The 19374-nt window shown below is 42.5% G+C and overlaps 1 protein-coding gene across 2 annotated transcripts; it reads left to right on the plus strand.

The window, feature by feature from the left end:
* Positions 1-3918: 3918 nt before the first annotated feature.
* On the plus strand, positions 3919-17535 carry bsg (basigin). 2 transcript variants are annotated; one of them, XM_030785656.1, is made up of 9 exons: positions 3919-4120; positions 8460-8810; positions 10236-10404; positions 11452-11540; positions 12746-12888; positions 13388-13661; positions 15529-15553; positions 15753-15821; positions 15959-17535. In XM_030785656.1, exons 1-8 carry the CDS (start codon positions 4057-4059, stop codon positions 15811-15813), a joined length of 1176 nt encoding a protein of 391 aa, XP_030641516.1. In that variant the 5' UTR covers positions 3919-4056; the 3' UTR covers positions 15814-15821; positions 15959-17535. The 2 variants fall into 2 exon arrangements, with proteins under 2 accessions (XP_030641516.1, XP_030641517.1); XM_030785657.1 differs by lacking the exon at positions 8460-8810.
* Positions 17536-19374: the final 1839 nt, after the last annotated feature.

Genomic DNA, 19374 nt, shown 5'->3' on the forward strand with positions numbered 1-19374 from the left:
CAGCCAAGAGCGGTGAACTGTCTCTCAGGCGCCTGAGGTGTTGGCGTGAGAGAGAAAAGACGTGAAATCTATACATTTTCCTGGTCTCCACCCAGGTCTCCTGGGGTCTTTGGAATCTGGGGCCGTGCTGGGAGGACGTGGGTGTGCTTTTGCAGCCCATATAGGGCTGTGACCCAGGCCCGTTGGGTCTGGAAGGAACAGTCATCAAAGGACGACTCAATTGTCCGGAACAGTCAGCCCACACTTTCAAACAAAAGACATTCCTTCCTCTGTCGCGGAGACAGAAGAAAGGAGGAGAAAACAAACAAGCAAACAAACAAACTGATTTTACACTGCGGTGATTGGACTGTTTTATACTCACGGCTCCACATCTCCTGAGGGAAGAGGAGTGAATAGAACACGAGGCGTAAACACTCAGATGTTTTTTTTGAAAATCAAAAAAAAGTTCTGTTCAGCCAAAAGACTCATCCTTTTGTTCCTTGATCGAGACTGTAGACAGTGTACCTCGCAAATGTGTGAATTTTTTTTTTTTTGGAAAATTAAATCTCATATAGTAAGTTTGTTGTGCTCGCAAAAAAAAAAAAAGAAAAAGAAGAAAAAAAAAAGAAAACAAACCTTTTTTTTTTTAAATAGTGAGAAACAAATTTTCTGAATATAAATGTTTTAGAGGTCCACTGACGTGTAGGGCAAAAAATAGACATTTTGTCCTTTTTCAGCATAGGGCAAATGTGTTTTGCATTTTAATATTTTAGAAAACAACATCCATGTTCTGCATTTTACATCTGTAACTATCGATGCCAAATATGAAGTGTATGAGTTATAGGTACCTGCCAAAATAGAGGAAACAGAAATACAAAATGTCTTATGGAGTTTGGCTGCAAAGAGCTGTCAGGGCAGATGTTGTGTGACTTCACATAGATCTTACAAGTTGTCTGTAGCTCTGCTGGACACCATTCTTCAAAGAGAGAAATTCCAACTGTTTGATGTTAAGTGGGTGGTGGTTGAAAATACTGTTTTGTTTTGTTTTGTTTTTTCCCTTGGGATACTGGTCCAGAATGTCCCATAAGTACTGAGTTAGGTCAAGGTCCAGACGGACAGGCATTTGGTTTACATCCTTTTCGTGCTCGTCGAACCACTGGAGGAGTGCGCAGTGCCGTCCTGGAATAGACTGCTTCCCCATCAGGGGGTAAAGGTTTCAGGTGATTACTCGGACTGGGCCGACATTCACTGGCATTTATTTTACCTTCTGAGGTGTCGGGTGAGTCTGAACCGTACAAGAACCGCCAGAACCATCGGAATCCCAGGTTCAGGCCTGTAAGTTTTTAGTCTGGTGGGAGTCACACATGCCCATGTCTGGTAGTGGAGGGCAGGGTGAAGGACAGCTCGTTGTATCATATGACTTTTCTCCACTGCTCAATACACCACTGGCCTTGCTCTTTGCAACACTTTACTACAAACAAACATTTATTTTTAGGTGTAATAAGTAGGTTACGCAGAGTAACCTGGTCATTACCGCCCTTCTCTGTGAAGTTCTTGACAGACTGTTTTGTGAGTGAACTGCCCCCGTGTCAGCTGACTCGGAAGCTGTTTGTCTGTTTTGTCTTGTTCCTCGAACCAAGTCATGGATGTCACAGTCGAGGAGTGTGAGCCTTTGACCGCAGTTGACCTTGGCTGATGACGTCTGCCCTTGAGAACTTCATGTTAACTTCATGTTAACATCACCGTAGCTCCCTAGCCCTCCTGAAACACGCGTGATTGAGCAGTTTCTGTCACGGAACGTCTGGGCAGACATGCCCCAACAGTTGCCCCCTCCGTCAGAGTCAAGGAGAACTGTTTCTCTAACCATAGCATAGCAGACAAAACAATGTGAAACCGGGCAAGTCCAACGTTTTTAAAAATGATCCCAAACACGATGGAATTGTCAACCGTTTAGCTGACTCAGGAACCCTGCCTGTGTGGAAGCACTCGCTTTCTTTGGATTTCGTGTCACCCGTTAACCGAAGTCGTTTCTTTTATTTTGGCATTACCTGTACAACACAAGACCCCGATGTTTTTTTTTTAATTCATAAAAACGCAGTTGTTACAGTCCCACACAGACTTCTTTTTACTGTCTTATTATTACGTAATCATAAGAATTCAGCAAGATTTGGAATTTTTAAGTTAATCACAAAAGAAAAAAAAAAAAAAAAGGAACTGATGAAAGATTGAGCTGCATTTGTTAAAGAGCAAGAGCTTTCTTTGCTTAATAAAAAGGTTGGTGCTACTGTTATAATGTGAGAGAGTGGTTTCCCATAAAACCATACCAATTTCTATGTGAAAATAATAATAATAATAAAAAATGATAACACATGGTTTGGTCGGATAATTAAAATAACAGCCACAGACAGAAGAGGCAAACTGTGGATACGCACGTTGTTCTGTCTAGCACAGTCTGTGTGCTGCGACAGAGCGGGGTTTTTTTTAAAATTTTATTTCTTTATTACATAGAATCAGTGACTAATTTTGCCATTCAGACTCAAAGCACTAGGTGGAGGAGAAACAGGAAAAAAATGCCATTCAGCCTGAAATTTTACATATTACGCACTGATATCCAGGAACGGTTAAGTCGAGAGCAACTGGACTTGGTTGTAGGTACTTGAAGACGTTTCACCTCTCATCCAAGAGGCTTCTTCTTCAGTTCTGACTGATTGGTGAGGAGTCCCAGGTATTTAACCTCTGTGGGGTTGTTGTCAAGGCCATTCATGTCACTCGGTTTCTTAGTTCTCCTGGTTGTCATAACAGCAGTCATTAGAGTCGTTGGAGTCTCATGTGGCCAGGTGTGAATGATTCTTAAATCTCCTGGAAAGGGATGAAAGAACAGTATTGTAGGTGGGTGATAAGTTGTGTCATAGACCTCCCCTTCTGTTGAGGGATGGTTTCCTTCACCCCTCTTTCAAACCACCTGTCTTCCCCATCCAACCCATACCTGGGACTCCCTGCCAGTCGATCAGAACCCGAAAAAGCCTCTAGGACGAGAGGTGAAATGTCTTCAAGTACCTAGAACCAAGTCCAGTTGCCCTCGACTTAACCCCTCCTGGATAACCATGACCTGGATGACTGAGGATCTTCTCGGACTGCTAAGATATCATAGATACACGTGTGTGTGTGTGTGTGTGTGTGCGTGCGCCAAGAGATTTTTTTTGTAAAGAACTTAATAATTCCACTCTATATTTTATCTTTAGTCAATTTATAACTTAGAGAATTACAGTCAGTAGGCAATTTGTAGGGGGATGGTGCTATCCCTCTTTTTAACCTGCCATCCCCCTATACAGTATACTCTATAAAGTACTGTCAGTGACCATTGGGCCACCCCCGTTACAAAAAACCCCAAAAACTAAAACAAAAAACAAATCACCAGGGGGATGTTCCAGAAAGCAGGTTTAGTGAAAACTCTGAGTTAGTTAACTCAGAACAAGTAGTAAACCTCCTAATAAATTAGCCCTATGGCTTTGTTTTGCTAGGAAAATATTTATAATCATAACAGTCCCCTGAGGATAGAATACTGAACAACAGTACAACAACAAAATGGAGTTATTTTGATGCGTTTATTTTTAAAGAAGTTCGGTTAATAATATGATATAGTACAAGTTGTTATAGTAGTTTCTGTATTATGTGTATGGCTATTACAAATGAGGCTCCATTATTGTGCTAAAATATTTTTGAAACTAACAGGTACGATGCAAGTTACGAAATGCTTGCAAAATACCTCGGTAAACAGTACAAGCTACATTTTTTGCGTGTGCAGGATTATCCTGAGGTTGGCACGTGCTTGTTACCGCCCCATAGTTTTTTTCTTTTTTTTTTGTGACCGGACGTGATGACGTCTGGGTGTGTTGGTGCGTACGTGCGGGTCTCTGACAAACCATCGGGAAGGAACAAATAGAGGACGACGAACTGGTCGAAGTGGAACGGGGACGATTTCGTCTTCCTTTTCAGTCCGATTTTTTTTTCTAACTGGTCTACAGACGACCAACTGTCTTGTAATTTAAACTTAAATACTCGTAAAGGAGTGTCAGCATGAAGTCGTTGTGGGGCTTTGCCGTCATTTTATTAGTTTTTTCCCAGGCTAGTGCTCGGACAGGTAAGATGTCTGCAACCGACGTAGCTTTAACTAGCTATGCTGCCTTGCTAACTGACGATAATTAGCTTTGGTGTTCCCCCAGATCTGACCTTACCCACTGAAATTCGTAAGACTGGATACCTTAGAAGAAATGTTTAGTCGAAAGAATCTTAAATAATGTCAAAACTGTATGATTTATTAATAGGCTTTAACCTTAGTTGGCTGGCCGTCTAAAGGTCCATTTTCCCCAAATAGTGTCATGGCTAGGCGGCTCAGTTAAGAATACAGTAACTAGTTACTGTCTGAATAACCACAAGCTGTTTTTGTTAACGTTTTCTTCTTGTATATTTTTTTTTTTGTAAAATTTGTTTTTTACCTCTGAATTCCACGCCGTAAGTAGCTCTGAAAAGCTAGTAACGTTAGCTTGCCAGTGGTCTTTTTAAAAATTTATTGGATGCTTGGCTAAATTAGCCAGTTTAACAGTCGCTAGACTGAATTTGAAATCCTAGATTTTCTGGGTAAAATACCAAGATGACATGACACTGTGGTTTTGACCAGCGGTTTTAGCTAAATGTGTAATATATACCACCCACCAACAAATTCTCTGAGATGCTACGGATGTAAATTTGTGATTTAGCCGTTTCGCTAAAATGTGTCGTATTAATAGTTCTAATGAGTAAAATGTCACATCACGTGCTCCGCGGCATATGACAACAACATTGAACGATTCCAATGTTTAAAAAATCGGTTGTTACAATGTTGTAAAAGTCTGTTTGGTGGGTTATTTATTTATTTGTTTGATATAAACGGGGTCGTCCCATAAAGCACGCTAACTAGCGTGCTGTGTGTAAACCGGCGTAGACCAGTTCGCCTTGTGGAAAACCCTCGGGCAGCATTGATTGGTGATGGCATCTTTCTGAATCTGTACTGAGTACTCGCTAGTATTATTATGTGTGTCTGAAAAATCAGGCTGTCGGTTCAGGGGCTGTGCTTTTTTCTTCTCGTTAGCTATGTATATTGCTTGTTAACGTTGGTTGTACTGTAACTGAATGATTCTTCAAGTTACCGCAAGCGAAAACAACAGATGATTAACCCACCGAGTTGAACTAAACCTGCCTCGGGTGTAACACCATCAGATTAACCAACCAGGCGTGAGACAAGACGATTATTACATCTAGCGATGTATGTTCCCCGGGTTTTAAGAATAAGCGTGTTATAATGCTCCTTTAGTGCAATTAGGTTGCAAACTGTGACTCTTTCCAACGTATCGCATATAGATCTTCAACATGTCGGTTTATATAATCCAGAATTATTATGACCGCGTACTTTTATTTCCTTTTACAGTTTCTTTGATTGTGAATGAGCGAAAGAAGCACATTGAGATATCTGTAACACGTGACGCTGGAATAGTTCCATTGAGATAATAAGTTAATCATTAAGGACCATGATGGTTTAGAACGGTCAGCATTTTTAATATATTTTCCGTCTACTGAAGTGGTTTTCTTCTTTATAGCAGTTCCTGTTAATCCATCTAATCCTTGTCACGGTTGCAGATACAAGTAAACGAGTGCTAAACGCGGTTGGGGAAAGGTTATGTTATTAGAGTCGACCGTGCCAGCAAGCGCACATCAGTATAGACACCCACCCAGCCTACTTTGGCTTGGATTGTTATTGTAAATGTGGACAGTTATTTTACGCGACAAAGACAACTAACAGTTCTGTTTTTTTACGTACATTTATACTCAAGAACACAGCACACCTTGTAGCTTCGGTATTAGCAGTTAGCTGCTGAGTAAGCTCTGCGTTTTAAACAAAACACTTCGCTTTATTCTCTTTTTTTTCCCCCACTCTGCAAGATTTTTTTTAAATTGGCCTCGTTATGATATTGTGCACGTAAGTGCCGGGCTAGGAAAATGTCCCCGAAGAAGTCTGCGGCAGCCCCGTAGCAGAATCTCTCTCATACCACGGCAGTTCCAAATCAGGAATTAAAATTAGATTTCCCTCGAGCTCAGTCATTGCTCAGCTCTGCTTGGAAAATTAGGTTAGGGAGAGCATGCAGGTAGTCATCATCAGCCAGGGTCTAGAGAAAGCCTTTTGTGCATTGACTTATCACAGTCAACGTTTGTTTGGGAATACACTCTTAATGGGTTTCCAACTTGTGAGCTGTTAGTTGTTTTGCTACATCATAATTATGGAATAAGGAGAGCTCTGTGCTTTCCATAGCACAATTCCCAAGTTTGCAGGATAGTGTTAAGCCAAAGGCCTAAATTGCCTAACAGGAAAAGAATTAGAAACATTCCTATTGGGCGGTTTTGACTTTCGTCTCGTTATTACTGGTCACCTGACTGAGAAATCCCGTTTCATAGTGTAGCCTTCCCTTCAAGTTATTCTTTCTCTAGAACAGCTTGTCCAGGCCTGATTAATATCTTGGCTGTGCTTCTTTGGAACTTATGCAGACTTCATATTTGAGTGCAGATGATAGGAACAGTCAGCGCTGGTTTATACAGCCCCGGGCTGGTCTCAGATATTTTTGAGCACAAGTGAAATTTATGGTGTAACAACTCACATGTCTGCAAAACATGCCTGCTGGTTTGTTTGTTTGTTTGTTTGTTTGTCTTTTTAGTTTTGTTAGAATTCATACTCGGACTCATGTTTTTTGCTTCATGGTTTTAAGGAAACGTGGCCTCCCTCTTGGCTCCCTTTTTCATTTGAGGTCAGATCAACTGTTCTGTAAGCTACAGATCGACTGTCCTCGTTTTTATGTCCAAAATGGTGATTAATTTTTTTTACTCAGCATGATTATAATCCACAATGTCATCACCATTACTGACCAAGATACATACAGCTTATTCTCTGCAGATGGGGTAAACATTCGCGTCCATTAAGCAGTGTACTTTGCTCCAGTGGAATTTCAGTGTGCCATTAGCCTGTCTTTTGTTTTGAGTGTCCTTCACGAGCTGGTTGTCTACATAGAAACACACAGGTAGAACACCGTGTTTGTTTCGATGTGTTTGTTGAAGCCGTGTCTGTGTGAGAATTCTCGCCACTGGACTGACCTTTGTCATTTTGAGAACACGCGCTCTTTCAGAGGTCATTGGGAGTGTAAATCTATTTTGCAGTTTTGTTAGGCAAAGACTGGAGGGAGTGACCTTTTGGCAGAGTGAAACAGGCTTCCTTGACTAAAAGGGCATGCGTTATTTAGAGCGTCAGGCAACACATATCATGAAGCAGTTTGCCTGTCCCGGACATAAACACCTCACAGCCGAGTTGACACTTGAGGTTTAAAGTATAAGACCTCGTCTGCATTTTACACTCATTCTTCTCTCTCACCTTCAGGAACGAAGGGGAGGACGTGTGTGTGTGTGTGTGTGTTAGCGTGTAATTACAACACCCTGTTTTGAAATGGTGGAGAAGAATGCAGGCCACTGTTGAGGTTATGTAGAGAGGAAAAACAACCTGTGGCCATTGATCTTTTGAACTGCCTTTTGAAGCCAGTCCAAGGTTTTTCCACCCTGTGTGTGTGTGCGTATTGTTCCATGGAGTTCCAGTGGAGCTGGACTCGGAGTTCTCCGTGGGGGATTAAGAGAGCCCAGCCCAGTTTGGATCGTGGGAATGTGATTACTCTGAGTCCGGAGCCGTAGGTTCTATTCTACGGGAAGTCTCCACACTCTCCTGAGAGGGGCTTTAGGTTGTAAAGCCTCGAGTTATGAGATGCGTGAGGGGGGAAGGACACTCTCACACACACGAAAAAAAACAAAACAAAACAAAACGAACGGCAAATCTTCAAGAATCTTCAGGTTTTGTCAAGATCAACCACTTAATTGAATTTGACTCTTGGGCTTGTTTCGAAGTCTCCCATCCTCATTTATGTATTTATTTCTCTGTATGTGGTGTTTTCTATTAAATTTTAATTCTCATTTCATCCTGCTTGATCACTGTTTCTCTCTCGCTCGCACTCACTCACTCTCTCTCTCTCTCTCTCTCTCTCTCCCTCACACACTCTCTCTGTTTCATTCATTTTTAATGCATGTCTCTGTTTTTTTTTTTTCTTTTACTGAAATGGTTTTGAGTATGTTGCTGTATTTTTCTAACTTTATCACAGTTGAACTTTCATGGTCCAAGATTTGAACGTAAGCAGTAATGTTACTCAAAACCATGCCCTTTCTGATTTGTGTATTTCTTTACTCCACATTCTAATCTCTTCTTTTGCTTCCCTTTTTTTTTTTTGTTTTGACATTTCTCCTCAATACATATCATTCTTCCATCCGGTGCTCTCTCAAACCAAACCAAATTCATATTCGCCCGTCCCTCCTCCATGGCGGGGCCGTGTGTGTATGAACGCGCTGGGTGCGGTGTCCAGCGGGCTTCGTCAAATCGCCCCTGTCCCAGATGAAGCTGGTGGAGGACAGTGCGGAGCTGCATTGCGAGGTCATAGGGAACCCCATCCCCGAGGTGCAGTGGTGGTTTATCGAGGGGGAGGAGCCGCAGGAAACCTTCATCCAGCTGTTTGACGGGGCGCGGGACGACCGCGTCCGGATCAACGCCACCTACATCCACCACGCCACCAGCACCTTTCACCTGTTCAACCTCACGCTCAACGACACGGGCGTATACGAGTGCCGGGCTTCCAACGACCCCGACCGCAACGACCTGAACACCCCGCCCAAAGTCAAGTGGATCCGCTCGCAAGCTAATATTATAGTGTTCGAAAGTGAGTGGCGGAAAAGAGGAAAGAGAGAGGGCTGTTGAGACCTGTTGGTCTCCGAACACCCTCTCTGCCCTCGTAGAAGACGATGAGCTCCGTAGACTCCTCCCTCCTCCTCCTCCTCCTCCTCCCTCCGTCCTGACCTTTGACCTTTTGAGCGCTGACCCCCACCCACCACCAGCTCCACTGCGTGTCTCCCACATACACCCACACATCCCCACATGGGCTCACGCTCAGATGTGGAAATCGCCTTCCAACCTCCTGACTACAACCGTGAGCAACCCCCCCCCCCCCCCGCGCCCCCCTTCCTCCGTCCCACCCCCGTAGCTCTGTGTTAGTCCCTGATAGTAATGTTCTTCTCCACCAGATTGATGCCACTGAATCTCTGGCTCTGTGCCCTGCTTCCTCTACATATAAGCATGTAAAGAGAAATGTTTACAGTCAGTGAAAATGCAGCGTAGAAGACCTGAGGAGGGCAGTTGAAAAGCAGTAAAAGGGTTTTCTGGGAAAGTTAAAAAAAAAAAAAAAAAGAAAAGAGGAAGGAATTGGTTTCTGCCCTGTTCTCATTGCTATCTTAGATGCTTTGTTTGTGTCTGGGCTTTAGGATGCTGTCTAGGTGCTGGCGGGTTAGCCCTTGAAATCCTGTCTTTAGATTGTGGTGTTTTTCCGGAATACTAGTGTTCCTGTAAAGAACACAGCAACTTTGCGACCAAACATGAGCCACAACGAGGCGTCATTTGGCCTTGATGTCCAACACCACCCATTTTTTTTTCTTTTCCTTTTTCTTTTTTTCTTTTTCTTTTTTCCCCTTTCTCCACATACAACCAAACTTCCATCTGAACGCTCCTCAGTCTTTCTCTTCTTCTCAAGAAGATGTTATCCTTCCACGTCCGTTTCTGATTGGGGATTAAGTCTTCTGCTTGTGTTCATTACAAAGTCTCTCTTTTTTGTCTCTCTCTCTCTCTCTCTCCCTCCTTATTGTGTAGTGTAGTTTCCGTGTAGCTCTGCGTCTCTCTCTTCCCCTCTCTGACTGCAGTGGTCAAAGGCAGAGCTCCTCTGTATGATCCAGCCATACACAGCTTTCATCCAGGACAAGCTCTGTGTTTTTCACACTGCCTTTCACCTGTTGATTCTTGGCGCCAGCACTGTGTACTTTTTTTTGCAGTTGGTCTGAGGGTTTGTAAAAAGTGATTCTGCCAGTAGATCCTTCAGTCTTAAATCCTCTTCCAGTGAAATACACTAACGCCCCTGAAGAGGCTGCGTTGAGCAATGTGTCAGAATGCGTAAGGGCTTTGCATTGCACAACAGGAAGCGTTTCTTATCCAAGAGGCACATGTAACGTGCTCGTATGTCTACGTGTGCGATTTGCGGTGACCGTGTTTTCGAAAACTGATTTTTGCGATTCTTCCCGTCTGTCTTTGCCCCGTTCAGAGGCTCTGATCCTGACTGAGCCGACAGAGGTGGTCAATAAAACCTCCGCGGTTCTGAAATGCAACCTGACCAACCCGGCGGGCCCAGTGAAAGGCGTGTACTGGACCAAGGATGGGAAGACCATCGAGAGCACGGTGTCTGACGTTCCTACGACATACACGGAGTACAAGTACGTTCCACCTCCCAACTACACAGCCTTTGCTTTTTATCTCACTGCCGTCCAACACGAGGATGCCTCGCTCTAATAGGATGTTTTAAATGAAATAAAATAAAAGTATCTATGCAAACATTTTAAAATATTATCAAAACAACATTTTACGGAAATGTTTTATATATATAAATATGAATGAAATGCAGTTTAACTCACCGTGTCTTAATCATGCTTCAAAATAAAAATAGGCACAAAACCACAATCCCAGGATCATGACACAGTGTGTGTGTGTGTGTGTGTGTGTGTGTGTGTGTGTGTGTGTGTGTGTGAAAAAAAAAAAAAGGCTTAGAAATTCACACTCCAGCACGTGTGTGTGTGTGTGTGTGTGTGTGTGTGTGTGAAATTCACACTCCAGCACGTGTGTGTGTGCGTGTGTGTGTGCGTGTGTGCGTGTGTGTGCGTGTGTGCGTGTGCGTGTGTGTGTGCGTGTGTGTGTGCGTGTGTGTGTGCGTGTGTGTGTGCGTGTGTGTGTGTGTGTGTGTGTGTGTGTGTGTGTGCGTGCGTGCATGTTTCGCCCGGCCTCACTCCTGCACAGCTCTAATGCGACGGCTGTATTTAGATCCTGTCCATTAGCCGCGTGGCCGCAGGCAGCGCTGCTGCTGCTGTTGTTGTTGACGGGCAGTAAGACTGACAGGGCTGACGTGCCGCACTGCTAGTAGGCCAGGCAGTGTGGATAAGCGCCGTGAGCGGCTCGACCTGGGTGACCTTAATTCTCCATTAGAGACACACACACACACACACACAACAAAGGGTGTGATTGTTGTTTCTATGGCAACGCCTGGGCAGTTTGCCAAATGGAGACCTACTGTTTTGTTCTTTTTTTACTCAGTCTTTCCCACACCTTAAGCAGGAGTACCTTTTGTATGTCGGAGCGCCGATGGCACAGCCATGTGTAAAGGGGGGGGCTGTTGGGTAAACTGGTGACGGCATCGATTTATTTCATGTTCTTATGTTTCTCTCTCTCTCTCTCTCTCTCTCTCCCTCTCTCTCACTCCCTTCTAATAGCCTCACATCCATTAATCACCAAGCGGGAGGCAAATACGCCTGTGTCTTCCAGACTGAGCCCCAGGCAGAGGAAGTAATTGAAGTCAAAAGTAAGCTTTGTTTATTTTGTTTTTAGCTTTTATTATTCATTTTTTAAATGATAATTGTATGATTTTTTTTTTTTAATTTGTTTGTTTCATTGCAAGTCAATGGAACGGGTTTTCCATTTGGGGAAATTATTTAATGAACCTTACATTTTGCAGTTTGGTTCAGAAAATTTGTTGGACACAACTTATTTAAACGCCGAACGCTTAACGTCAATGAAAGCCATTTCCATTTGGGAAATACCCACAAATGCATTTTAAATGAACTAGACCCTTCCCCCCTGCATACAGATACTTTAGCATAACTAGTAGGGAGAAAAAATCGAGTAAGTTAAAAATCAAGTGCAAGTTAAAAAAGTTCAAAGTTCAAGTTTGTTTGGAGCCCAGTATCACTATTCGAAGTCTCAAAGGGCTTTACATGCCCACAACAAACAACACAGGATGGCACCCCCGATATTAGTCCTCATAGCGGTATAATGATATTTTTCGGCATGATATTATATCGAATCAATGGTGCCAAGTATCGGTATTTATTTATTTAATATTATTCAAGAATTTGTTTTTCATTTGTTTAATATACTTTTATTTTGGTACATACATCTACTCTGGTAACGTTGCTTCTGAAGTCTACAAAATAGTGCAAGACCTCGTTCTTCTCTTGCGTCACAGTGGTAATTGGAAAGGAAGTCAGAGTCTCTAAGATGGCTGCGGAGACTCTTATACTTAACGCGCCGTATGCTTTCAAGTTGAGAGTGTGGCTTTATTTCGGCTTCCAAATTACAGCGAATAATGAGCTTGACATGCAACGTGCTGTTTGCAAACAGTGCCACATGAAAATCAAATACTTGGGAAATACGACCAACTTCAGCGCTAATCTCACAAGGCACCACCCAGAGTTACTGGGAGGCGAGTTGCACAGTCCACAAAGTGCAGTGGGTAATTTTGTTCATGGAATTAAATGGGAAGATTCAAGTGAGATGAACTGAGTCGTGTGTCATTTTCCTTATGACTTATCATGCATTGTAATAATGTATGGGGAAAAATAAATTTCAATATATCGCAGAATCGAACCGCAATACTTGCTGTACTGTAAAATGTAAATAATTGCAATAATATCGTATCGTGGCCCAAATATCATGGTAGTATTGTATCGTCACCTCTGTGGCAATTCCCACCTAGATGTAAACCTGACCATTCTCCTCTGCCCTTAGCCCAGCCCCATGTCTATGCCAAGAAGGCCTCAGAGCATGGCAATGAGAAAGACAAAGGTGTGCTGGAGTGTCTGAGTCACAGTTACCCTCTGCCCACCGACTGGGCCTGGTTCGTGAAGGTGGGCGATGCTGGCGACAAAGCGGTATGGATTTGCTTTGCTGAATAAAGCAATGTATGAATACACACACACACACACACACACACACACAAATACACTCCACTAACACTCTTTGTGTCAAACCATATCTCACTTACCACACAATGGTTGTAACCGTTTTCGTGGTGGCTATCACAGCAGCCAATCACATACGTAATGTCACAGTGAGAGCCAGTCCTGGTGTAATGTACAGACGTAGACCTGACTGTTCCTAATTACGATCCCTGTGTTAATTCTGTTCTGTCAAGCTTTCTATTCTGTCTGTTAAGCTCCTATTCAGACCCTCAGACAAGTTATCACTCATGTGTGTGTGTGTCTAAGACCCTATCCAGTGTTCTCAGATGAGCTCTTCCTTCACTTGACCTGTCTGTTTGGAGGTCTAAACCCAGTTTTGTTTTAAGAGTTTGCTGTTTCTCTGGGGAGATACTCTGATGCTACTCACCTGTACTCACATAATGAATGTTCCCTGCCCGTGAACTTTTAGCTGATTGCCAACGGCACCGACAAGTACGAGATCAAGAGCACTCCAAACAAGACCACCCTGTACATCAATGACCTGGACATTAACCAGGACATGGGTGTGTACCAGTGCTACGGTAAGAACGACATGGGCGAAGGCATCGCCGAAATCCAGCTGCGCGTCCGCAGCCGCCTGGCTGCCCTCTGGCCCTTCCTCGGCATCGTCGCCGAAGTCATCATCCTCATCACCATCATCTTCATCTACGAGAAGAGGAGAAAGCCTGATGAGATCAATGACGGTAAGCGACTGGAGCAGGTCGGGCTGCAGCCCCGGGAGCGGAATGTGAAGGAAAAAAAGGCCAGAGATGTTCGTATAGAATGCAGAGGAATGTTAACGTGGGGCCAGTAGAACTTTCAGTTTTATTGGAATCTGTGGAACCTTTGGCTCTTGTTGCCATGGTTACTCCTTTGGAGTCTTAGAATGCCCTCTCCTTGCATTACGCTCCCGGGTCACATGGGTAGCACTTTTCTTCTGCCTTTTTCTTTCTTTTTTTTTTTTAATTTAATCTGGTATTATGCACTGTCCATGGAATGGTTGTTGTATACATCTAGTTTCATTTTGATTCTCATATTTTTTTTTTTCCCCTTTTTCCACCTGTATTTCCTTGATAGTGATCGTATTTGTGTTACAGTAATGGTCAGGGTTATTGAATCGTATTCGATTGTGATTGATTATTGTTATTTTCATTTGTTGTGGTTAAATTGGTATGTTTCTTCTTCTTTCAGTATTGTCATGTGTAGTTTTGCTTAGCTAGATGTATTTTTATGATTTATTCTGTTTGTTTTTCTGTTTGCTGCTGCTTTTACGTTGTGGTAAGTGATTTAAAAAAAAAACAAAACAAAAAAAAACAAAACTGCATGTCAGACTTCTTTCCAGACTGAGATAAAGTGAAGCTATTAGGAGTCTTGAGTGCATCGCTTTGTAACTTATAATGGCTACCAGCTCAAATGCTCGCTACCATCTACTCTTTCACTGGCGTGCCATTGTATCTACATCTGACTGCATTACTCACACACCCTTTGAAATTGATGAGGTTCTGTTTCAGTTGGTTTTTTGGTTTTGGTTTTTTTGGTTCCAATGGAATCTCACTGACTCTTGGCATGGCCAGTGAAAGGGTCTGTTAAGTCCGATAGCGGTACACACTGTGTCCGATCTGTTTTGATAATGAAGTAACGTACCTGGAAGGGAAAGGTTTTGGGAAGATAAATAGTATCTTGCATGCTTCTCTCCCCCCCTCTCGGCGTCTGATTCGTTTTGCATGAGTCAGTTTTGAGTAATTTGCGGTGTGGTTTTAAGGGTCTCCTTCAGGTCTGAGGGAGTGTGTGTGTGTGTGTGTGTGTGTGTGGGGGGGAAAGGAGGCAGAGAAGGTCGTAGGCTAGACTAGCAGTCCCTTCTTACATACCGGCATTTGCGTGAATTCGTTGCTTTTTCGAGTGTGAACGGGGGGTTTATTCCTTTTTGTTTTTGTGTTTTTTTTTTTTTGTTTTGTTTTTTTTAATTGATCTCTCTTTTTTTTTTTTTCCTTTGCTCTCTGCATGAAAGTGCCACATTGGGGTTGGGGTGGGGGGGGGGGGGTGGCCTTGCTCCAGAAATAATCCATTTGCATGGTTGTTATATTTCTGCATGGATCCATTTGTCGTGTGTTGTTTTATTAAAGGCGTGTAAAAGTAGATATTGGACAAAAAAAGTCCACAGGAGAAAGTCTGGCGTAGAGTGCATTAAAGCTTTTCATATCAGAAACAACAAGGATTACACATTAATAGAGTATTCAGCTTTTGTGTGCTGTTATTGGATACGGTGCAGAAGACTTGTTTTACATGGGAATGCACTGTAAACCTTGGCTGGAGGGCCTTTCCCCTGTCCGTGAATTTGAGAGACGGACGTTCGGTCAACAGACCGACTTACCTCGGCACACGTAGCGTCCTAGCGTTCCAAGCCTAACTGGTTTACCGTCCAGATAATTATCTCTGCCTGCTGATTCAGCTCTTGGTTTAAGACAAAAGACTGGCATGTACTTCAGCTTTCATTCCCCAGGATGACTGACACTTTTTTTTCCCTCTCTTTCTCTCCTTTTCTTTTCTTCACACGGTCCTTCTGGAATACAGATGACGACTCAGGGTCTGCTCCACTGTGAGTACATTTCTTCCCTGTGTAACGTGCTGCATGGGATTGATGCCGAGTTGCTCTGAAAGAGCCTCAGCTAGTGTTTTGAATGGCAGATTTGGGTTTTGTCGTTGTTGTTGTTGTTGTTGTTGTTGTTGTTGTTTAGCCAGTGAATGCAGCTGCTTCGTGGTGGAAAGGTCTAACTCTTGACGTGTTTTGATTTCAGGAAGAGCAACGTTGCCACAAACCACAAAGACAAGAATGTCAGGCAAAGGAATTCTAACTAAGCAAGCCGGTAGGTGAGACGCACACAGGCGCCCTGGTCATTGTACGCTCTTTCATTTCTAGAAACTGTGTTTCGCTTGTGAACCGCAAACAGAATGTACTCTGTTTAACGTCTCCCCGCCCCCCCCCCCACCTTTCTCCCTACAGAAGTCCTGATGACTACTATACTACAGTAAAGAAGAGGATTAAATTGCCGCGTAGCACAGTACATCCTGTGCCCTGCAGTTTGAAAATGATTCTGTTTCTTTTGTTTGTTTTTGTTTGTTTTGCTCGAGTGTAAATGTCCTTAGAGTATTGATCAGTTTCTTTTAACCTTTTTCTTTTTTTTCTCTGATATTCCTCTCCGTTAGGGCACTGCAGGCAAATGTGTGTGTGTGTGTTTTTTTGTTTTTTTTTTAAATAAAAGCCAGGGGGAGGAATTGGAGAGGGAGAGTGAAGGTGGTGGTGGTGGGTGTTTGAGGGTGGGGGTGGGGGGGCAGGGTCTGAGAGTATTGCATGATTGTGTTATTGCTGTCATACACGTGTTAGTGGGGAGAGAGAAAAAAAAAAAAAGGAAACCCTTTGTAACCATGGGGAACGGCCTGTCGGTGATGGTTTGTGTGGCTTCCTCCACTGCTTTCCACACAATTCCTTTAGCCTGTACTATAACATCTTTAAAAACAACAAAAAAAAAGAAAACAAAAAAAAAAAAAAGAAAAAGAAAGCAAGCCTCTGTTTGTATTCTTCACCGTTCTAACGCATGGGATGTGCTGCAAAATGTTTTGATGTGTCGAGTTCTCTTAGCTGTGTCTCTTCACAGGACTGTAGCAGAAACAGTGAATGACCGAAATCAATGGAGTCTGTGGTCGAAAACCACAGGTCTTCTGATGGTGGTGGTTTCTCTTTTCTTTTCTTTTCTTTTTTTTCTGTTCTACCTGCAGTCCTTGTTTCCTGTAAGCCTTAAAGTCAATCCACTACTAATGTGTGTGCTATATTTAACATAAAGTTGTAGAAATGTTTTGAATTAAATATTCAATGCAGCACCCACCTTGGTCCTAATGTCACGTACGTTTTTTTTCCCCCTCCCCCCATATTTTTTTCCCCCATGAAAGGACGGGAAGGTGTTGGCTGCATGTGAATGCGCACTGTTTGAGATTAGAATGGCAAAACTGTCCTATTTTGTCGTTTGCTTACCTATTTACATTTCAGTGTCATAATTAAAAAAAAAAAAGATTTTTTTTTTTCTGCTGTTGTTGTTTTAACAAGACTCAACGGTTTCCATAGCTAAGTATTCCGCAATAATCCTCGTGAAAAGGACCAATTTTAACGCTAAAGGAGTCAAATTCCTCTCCACGTCATCCGAAACCTCGTCTTTTATCCCAAAAGAAATAGACACGGAATTTGGACATTTTTTTTAATTTAGACGTTTCTAATTTTTTACATTTTAACAGAAGTCCGTGAAAATTGATCTAACATTTAGTGAAGGTTCTTGATGTGCTTGTTAATCCTCACCTGTAGAAAAGATTCAGGAGCCATACTTTACGATAATGTGTTTAGTATCGTGACTGAATGCGTGCCATTTCAAAGTTTTAAGACGTTTGTTGAAGTGTTAAAAAAAGATGATAATAATAAAATAAAAACCTCGATAGAAGTGTATAAACTTTTTTGCCTTAGCAACATAGCAAATCTGAAACACTGTCGTCTGTACGGGCTTGCACAATCAGAATAAAAGTTATTTGATTTTATTTTGTTGTCTTGTCTGTTCCAAAAATGTGTCTGTTGTAAGTGTATGACGTAGGGATTTAACGAAGTATTAAATCCCATTGAGCATTTTTTTTAATTGATGCCACAAATGGAAGAGCTTCATTAAATTAACCTGAATTCCATTCTGGGTTTACAGTTGCGCCATTGACCGGATTAAAAAAAAACTATTACAAACTGTAATATCTGAATATGAGGCCATAATTACATTTAGACCTGCATTTCAATCTCTCCTGATCAAAAACGACTCTCCGGCACCGTTGAGCTATTCGGCCACCAGCACTCCACTCTGAGAGAAAGACGCTTGTTTTGAGCCAAGCAGCGGCTTATCCAGCTATGTTTGCGTAAAGCACCTCCCTTGCACCCTATCTAAGACACTCAGATGCAATTAGAGTGAAACCAAGCACCCTGCCAAAAGCCGTAGCCTGGGTCTTTCACATAAACGGTGATCCTTATTCTCCAGGACTGGCGTGTTAAACTGCGCATGACAACATGTAGCTTGTGCCTTAAGAATATTTTTTCCACCAAAACGCACCACTATAAAGTTTAGCGAGAAAAACGGCGCGTTCATTGCCAGTTGGAGATTAGTCACGTAATCACAAATGTACAAAAGTGCAACGTATGAATTCAAAGCCCGTTTAATGATCAGTACACTTTAACGATACGAGGGAGGAGAAAGTATTCTCATCTGTTCGTAATAACGGGCAATGAATGCTCACGGCAACTGGTAAGTTACAAACCGTGTCACACAGCAGAAAGACATGACAGAACCACCTATCACTTTGTGACGACACTGAGGATACCGTATGAAGTGAATAACAAACCGATTCTAAAACGATCGGTTTAAACATCTTTCTTTCTTTCTTTCTTTCTTTCGTTATATTTTTTACTTCAGCTCCACAGATATCACTTGACCTGACATTAAATGTCGACACTCATGTCAGTTCCCCATAAACAGTGACTGACGCCTGTATCATGCAACTCTTCATCCGTCTGTCTGACTCAAATATGCCCGTCAGCAGCTGCTTCGACGACACCATCCTTGAGTAACCCAAGTAATCACGCAACCACAAGTAGCCTCATCTTCAAACGGACAGACAGTCGAACAAACATACAAACATTTTTTAGAGAAGCATTCCAGCCCTCTGAAAATCTCTCCCATTTTCCGAATTTCACAACTGACTCCCACTTTCAAATAGCCTAACAAAATATTGTAGTCGGATGATATGAAAATGGCACGATTTATTCAGCAACCCCTCTGAACACTAGGTTTATCCGAAATTCTGTTTTAACTGGGGTCCCCCTGGGTTTACGTGTGGTCACCCGCTGACCAAAAGACAGCTTTCGAGTCACTTTTACAATATGATGATTGGGTATGGCTACACAGAAACAGGAAACCCTCTCCAATTACAATACTTACTTTACGCATGCTCTTAAAAAAAATCAACACTAGATGGCGCCATGTACTCATCAACGAGTTGGCCAAACCGTGGGCTGCGCTACGGTCAAACTGATGCTGTGGATGAACTTGGCCTAACAATATTGCCTCGTCACAATCATGGTCTGCCTGACATTGAAAGTCACCCACATGGCCTTCACATTTCACATAAAATGTTATTCATGTCCAGTAAGTCTGAAAGAAACAGGATAAGAACAATAATATATAAGCATTTATGTAATTCTATTTGCTTTAAAAATAATTTTCAGCTAAGGAATTTAATATTGATATATGTATGTGTATGAATGTGTATACACACACACACACACACACACACACACACACACAAATATATATTTCACAACTCTACCAATATATTGCTATA

Source organism: Chanos chanos, chromosome 9 (assembly GCF_902362185.1).
Source record: "Chanos chanos chromosome 9, fChaCha1.1, whole genome shotgun sequence".
Lineage (NCBI taxonomy): Eukaryota > Metazoa > Chordata > Actinopteri > Gonorynchiformes > Chanidae > Chanos > Chanos chanos.

Excerpts from the sequence above, each read along its gene's own strand:
- bsg (XM_030785656.1), top strand. The coding sequence starts at position 4,057 with ATGAAGTCGTTGTGGGGCTTTGCCGTCATTTTATTAGTTTTTTCCCAG. Across the intron at positions 10,405-11,451 it reads ACGACATACACGGAGTACAA|CCTCACATCCATTAATCACC; the intron begins GTACGTTCCACC and ends CCCTTCTAATAG. Across the intron at positions 15,554-15,752 it reads GACTCAGGGTCTGCTCCACT|GAAGAGCAACGTTGCCACAA; the intron begins GTGAGTACATTT and ends TTTTGATTTCAG.